Here is a 6,306-nt window from a genome sequence, read left to right as displayed (position 1 = left end):
ATGTGATTTGAATAACATAATTTTTTCAGAGATAATTGGAGCTTGAGAAATGCTATTGATATTTTTCTTTTTTATGTTTAAGAACATACAGGTACTAGACATCAGACACAATGATCTGAACCCACCAGGAGGTAGAAGGTAGCTCATCCATGAAGAACAGCTTCACCAAGTAGGCTTGTTAGTGCTGTTCTTCAAAACATACTTATGGTATGTTCTTTGAAACAAGCTCATAAGCACCGCTTTCATGCTTTCGTGCAGTAGCTGCCTCTTACGCACTGTCTGTCACATTGGGCTTAGCTACAGAAGTGCTAATTCCACTTTGCTAGGATCAGACGTCTCATTATTTCTGATAGAGTATATTGTGCTCGAAGAACATGCACTGCAAAGAGAGAGATAGAGAGAGCGAGAGAAGTGGGCCAAAGTGGTGTACACTTTCAGAAATTAAGGTTCCTGAATGGTTCTTGGCTTAGAATGTGCAGTTCTAGGAAAATCTTGAATAGCTATAGAACCCTCATAAAATGTGGAAGTTCTTCAAACTTTACTAAAGGTTTCCTTACATTTAGACAATGTTTCTTTAGGGAACATTAAGGGAACATTAAGGGAATCTTCTGTAGCAGTGATGGCCATACTTTCTGGGTTGGTGGGCCAATATATATTGTTTGTGGTGGGCCAGTGGTCAAAAACAGAAAACAACTAGTCAGTTTGCTAGCCTTACGTGGACACATTTGGGCCATGTGTGCTTCCATAATGTTGTTAAATAATATTTGTTTTTGAATTTTCCTCACTTTTTTAAAAATAAGAGTTTGATATAGGCTAGTATATAAACTTTGTTAAAGTTTCAAAATGTGCTGTCTACTCTCCAGTCAGTCTCTTCCATATGTAAAAACAACTTGTTTTGAGCTCACTGTTTGTGTGAAGTCATGAAATTCAGTGCATTTGCATACATCCATCTATTCTGCCTACTGCAGTTGAGCCCCACACTGAAGTTCGAAAGAGTGTTTCAGCCTGAACTGCTTTTTAAATGAGCCAGCCAGTCAGAAAAGAGGGCATTTACATATAACTGCTTGAAAGGCACAGAAACAAAAACAGCTTGTTTAATTGTATTGGATGAAGAGAGGCCATGTAAAATGAATTGGGACTGTTTTTAATACATTACATTACAGAAACATCACAAGTGGACGGATACAAGAGAAAATGTAGGATATAGGCCCTTTAATACTCATTTAAAGTACACAATTTGCTAAACTTGCGAAAGTTTTAAAACATACCATTCATTGCCCTTTCCGTACAGTCCATATATCTAAACAAATCTGCAAAATGTCCCATTTTAAATGTAGTGTTTCTGTGATGTAATGAAAACCAGCTCGCTGACATTTCCTCCTCTTAAGCCTACAGTGGTTTACCCCTGCCTATTCTCATTGAAGTTACAAGGAGTGTTTCAGCCCAGAATGCTTTTCGAATGAGGCCCAATACAGGGCAACCAATCAGAACAAAGATACACTATATGGATAAAAGTACTGGGAAATCTATACATTACATCTACATGAGTTTTCATGACATCCCATTCTAAATCCATAGGCATTAATATGGAGTTGGTCCCCCCTTTGCAGCTGTAACAACTTCCGCTCTTCTGGGAAGCTTTCTGCAAGATTTTGGAGTGGGTCTGAGGGAATTTCTGCCCATTTATCCAGAAGAGTGTGAGGTCAGACACTGATGTTGGACGAGAGGGCCTGGCTTGCAATCTCTGTTCTAGTTCATCCCAAAGGTGTTGGATGGGGTTGAGGTCAGGGCTCTGTGTGGGCCAGTCAAGTTCTTCCACAGCAAACTTACCTGTGGACCTTTATGGACCTTGCTTTGTGCACTGGGGCACCATCATGCTGGAACAGAAAACTGTTCATACAAAGTTGGAAGCATAGAATTGTCCAGAATGTCTTGGTATGCTGAAGCATTAAGATTTCCCTTCACATGAACTAAGGGGTCTAGGCCAACCCCAGAAAAACAACCCCATAGCATTATCCCTCCTCCACCAAACTTTACAGTTGGCACAATGCAGTCAGGCAGGTAATGTTCTCCTGGCATTCGCCAAACCCAGACTCGTCCATCAGACTGCCAGACAGAGAAGTGTGATTCATTACTCCACAGAATACGTTTCCACTGCTCCAGAGTGTAGTGGCTTTGTGCTTTACACCACTCCCTTCTTTGGCTTGTGTATAGCTGTTCGGCCATGAAGCTCCTTATGCACAGTTCTTTTGCTGATGTTGCTTCCAGAGGCAGTTTGGAACTTGTTAGTGAGTGATTCTACAGAGAATAGGCACTGTGTGCTTCAGCACTCACCAGCCCCACTCTGTGCGTTTGCGTGGTCTACTGCATTTGTGGCTAAGCTGTTGTTGCTCCTAAGTGCTTCCATTTCACAATAATAGCATTTACCGTTGACAAGGGCAGATCTAGCAGGACAGAAATTTTACAAACTGACTTGTGGCAGAGGTGGCATCCTATTACAGTGCTATGTTTAAAGTTACTGAGCTCCTCAGTACGACCCATTCTACAGCCAGTGTTTGTCGATCGAGACTGCAAGGCTATGTGCTTAATTTTATCCACCTGATAGCAATGGGTGTGGCTGAAACACCTGAACTCAGTTATTAGGAGGTGTATCCCGATACTGTTGACTATATAATATATTTTACAAACCCCAATTCAGAGAGGTTGGTTCAGTATATGAAATGCTAATAAAAACAGAAAGCAGTGATTCGTAAATTCTATTTGACCTGCGTTACATTGAAGATGATAAAGACAAAGACACAATTTTTGATATTTTACCTTATGAACATACAAAAAATAATGAAGTTCATGTAACAATGAATTATGACTATTGTTGGTGCATAAAAGCACAAAATTATTGGAAGTGAACATAAAATGTAAGATATGGGCACGTTTAAATCCAAACAATGGTTTCTTTGCGTATAAAGCAGACTGCTTGTCTTTACATTCACTGAAAAATATTCTTCATACTAGTGGTCTCTAAAATCTCCTGCACGTGTCATTATGACCATTTCTGTCATTAGCTCATAACTGGTAGATATATCATATGCAAAAGTGTGGGTGCCCCAGTGAAATAACACGTTTTGTTAAGTGAACACATCATCTACACTTCTGCACATTCTAATGTACAATTACTGTTTATTTGCTGATTTTAACAGATTGGAATAAAAATAAAATCTGGCAAAAAGATATGGCATATTTTATATGCTATGTTTTATATTTTCCTTTTTTAATTTATAAATTAATTAAAAATAGGTGCCAAAATATGCACAAAAATACCATATTTAAGTTTGTTTGCTGTAGAGAATGAGTTAGCTTGACAGTTACACAAGGCAGTTCAAAAACAAGTTGGATGCAACACATTGAATTACTCCACTAATTGTTCAACATGACCCTGTGATGTGCTATCAGTGTTTTGATTGGCTAAATCATAAAACATGTTTGTTAAAACACTCAAGTTAAAACACTTACAAGTGTTGCAGCTGAGTTTCGACTGAGTTGCACAGTGGTTTACATTATGCAACTCAGATACAATTTAGTTTCATGTGGGTGTCCAGCAACTAAAGTTGCATGAAAGTTTCACTGTGTAAAGCCAGCATAATAAGGGTCATAGATTTTTTAAAAAGTTATTTTTTTTAAATTACACTATGAATATATTGTTTTTTTTGAGTAGATTTCAGAAGTCTAATCTTAAGAAAAAATAGAAGTTCTGTCAACATATGTTTTCTTGGCTTGGGGGTGGGGAATTAAGGGCAAACACCTTTCACTCTAAAGGACCTGTTTTGGCCTTTTTTTTTTAAGAGGGGTGAAATTAAAGAAGATGAGGTCAGGATGGGTAAGTCTGATGGTCTTTCCTAGATTATTCTCTCCATCTCCTTCTTCTCGGCCCCCAGTGCTCTTCTCTCTCCCTCTGTCTCCCTCTATCCATCTCTCTCAGGGAGTCCAAAAGACATGCTGAGAGAGAGAGGGAGAGAGAGAGAGAGAGAGAGAGAGAGAGAGAGCTGACTCGTGCATCTAGAATCAATCAGATGTTTTTCTTCTCACTCATTCTGATTCGCTGTTGGCTCCGAGAAGCAAACGTAGGCTCTCTTTCTCCCTCCCTCCTCCCCTCTCTCTCTCTCTCTCTCTCTCTCTCTGCCTCTCTGCCTCACTCTCTCCCTCATTCATTCCGTCCAGTGCTCGAATCGCAGTGCCTCCTGCTTTCCTCTCCTCTCTTTTGCTCCCCCAGTGTTCCTCCTCCTCTCCTCCTCCTCTGTGCTCCGTTTCTCCTCCCGGCATCTCTGCATTTCAGTCTTCTTCATATCACTTGGAATGTGGCACTCTTTGGCTTTGACTCTGTTTGGAATCTCTGCTCTGGTTCAGGGTAGGTTTATGCACTCTCTCACTGTGTGTGTGTGTGTGTGTGTGTGTGTGTGTGAGGAGTGTAAGAGTGATAAAAGATGTAAAGAACACTCAGGAACAGTTTAGCTTTGCTCCACTGTATTTTCCTCTTTAGTTACTGTGCTGCTGGTAGACCTGTTTGCTTGTAGAGTGAGTGTAGAAAACTGCACCGCTTCTAGCTTTCAGACGAGGGGGAGATTTTCCCTATGTTGTAAAAGAGGGTGAGAGAGATGCAGAGAGAGAGAAGAGAGAGAGAAGCATGCTTTAGCAGTGAAGCTCTGAAAGCTGCAATCATAAATTTCACCCCCCCTCTGTTTTCTCCCCCTTTCTCTCTCTCCTGCTTTCATTCTCTCTCTCTCTCTCTCTCTCTCTCTCTCTCTCGCTTTCACTCTCTCTCTGTACTTTACTGCTTCTTGCTTTCATCCATCCATATCCATGAATAAAAACACAGTACAAGAGAGAGAAAGAGAGAGAGAGGGAGAGAAAGAGAATCACTGTCATCTGAGCACGGATCTGCTCTTCGATCCAGCAGCCTTGTTATGTTATTATGGACATGTTGCTGCAGTGGAGCCGAGAGCGCTTGCCTGTGAATGTGTGTGGTTGTGTGTACCATCTCTCTCCCTCTCTCTCTCTTACGCTCTCTCGCTCTCTCTCTTGAACTTTCACTGCAGCTGTCACCCTCCCACTGATTCATGTGTGCTCGTGCACTCTCATAATTCATACAGTCGTACAGCATCCTACTGCGATATGTGTCACATCACTGTCATCAGATATCCCGAACAATGATGATGATGATGTTTCTACACGCTGGGGTGCAGAAACACAAAACAGCAAATGCAGATAATCTTACCCAAACCTGATTTTTCTCATTCTACACTACAGTGCAGGGACATATTTGTCCCCTAACATACAAACAGTGTAAATGTACCCTCAAAGGTACAGTGTGGTTCTTAAGGCCCAGCTGTGTACCTTAAATGAATTTTAAAGGGCACATGTTCTACATTTTTCCTGTGCTTAATAACTTCCTTGAGCTCCTTTTATGACGTTTGTGTGGTTTTATGTACCAAAAATAATCATAATCAGGGATCAATTTGAAGGGGGGCTGGGGGAAACCCCCATAAGAGAGACAAAATTGAACTTGGTGAAGTCTAGTTTAATTTCCTTGAGTCAAATGTGAATTTTCCAGCAAAATGAATGGCCTCACACCAGATGACCATTTTCTTTTCTAAGTTTTCATCTTCGCAGCATAACCGTGCAGTCTGGAGCACTGAGCCGAATCACACCGGTTTAAAGCTTCTCAAACTGCTGAGAAACTTTATATGCCTATATATAGCCATGAAGACAGAAAATAAATACTGTTAGCAGTCATGCCATACACCAACTGATGTTTTTCATGTTTATAGCAAGGGGTTTGTTTTAGGCTGTTTGAAAATATATAGTGTTCACACTAGCCCAGGGATGCACAGCTCCAGTCTTTGAGGGCTGATGTCCAGCACAGTTTGGTGTTTTACCTACTCAAATACACCTGATTACACTTACCTGTTAATTGTTAGGTGTAGTGGGTGTGTTTTTGTAGGGAAACTGCCAAATTGAACACCGGCCCTCCAGGACCAGAGTTGTGCACCCAGTACTAGCCTATCACATCGTGCAATAACACGTTTTTACTACTTAAGCAATATATAAGTTTATTTAACTGAGAAAATGTAGGCTATTAGACCTTCTTGCTGTGTGCAGTTTGCATGTTCTCCCCACGTCTGTGTGTCAAAGACATGCAGTCAGGTCCATTGGAGATCCTAAATTGCCCCTAGATGTGAGTGGGTCTGTGTGTCTGTCCTGTCTGTGACTGTTGACCTATCCAGGATGTTTCTTGCCTTCTGCCCGATGAAT

The 6,306-nt window shown here is 40.9% G+C and overlaps 1 protein-coding gene across 1 annotated transcript in view; it reads left to right on the top strand.

Moving 5' to 3' along the window:
• Positions 1-4,230: 4,230 nt before the first annotated feature.
• chrna11 (cholinergic receptor, nicotinic, alpha 11) overlaps positions 4,231-6,306 on the top strand; it is a 64,381-nt gene continuing 62,305 nt past the window's right edge. The window contains exon 1 of the mRNA XM_036567176.1: positions 4,231-4,402. Within this exon, the coding sequence (XP_036423069.1) occupies positions 4,351-4,402 (52 nt within the window). The 5' untranslated portion in view covers positions 4,231-4,350. The remainder of the gene's footprint in view (positions 4,403-6,306) is intronic.

Source organism: Colossoma macropomum, unplaced genomic scaffold (assembly GCF_904425465.1).
Source record: "Colossoma macropomum unplaced genomic scaffold, Colossoma_macropomum, whole genome shotgun sequence".
NCBI lineage: Eukaryota > Metazoa > Chordata > Actinopteri > Characiformes > Serrasalmidae > Colossoma > Colossoma macropomum.
This window is presented reverse-complemented; position numbering and strand designations above follow the sequence as displayed.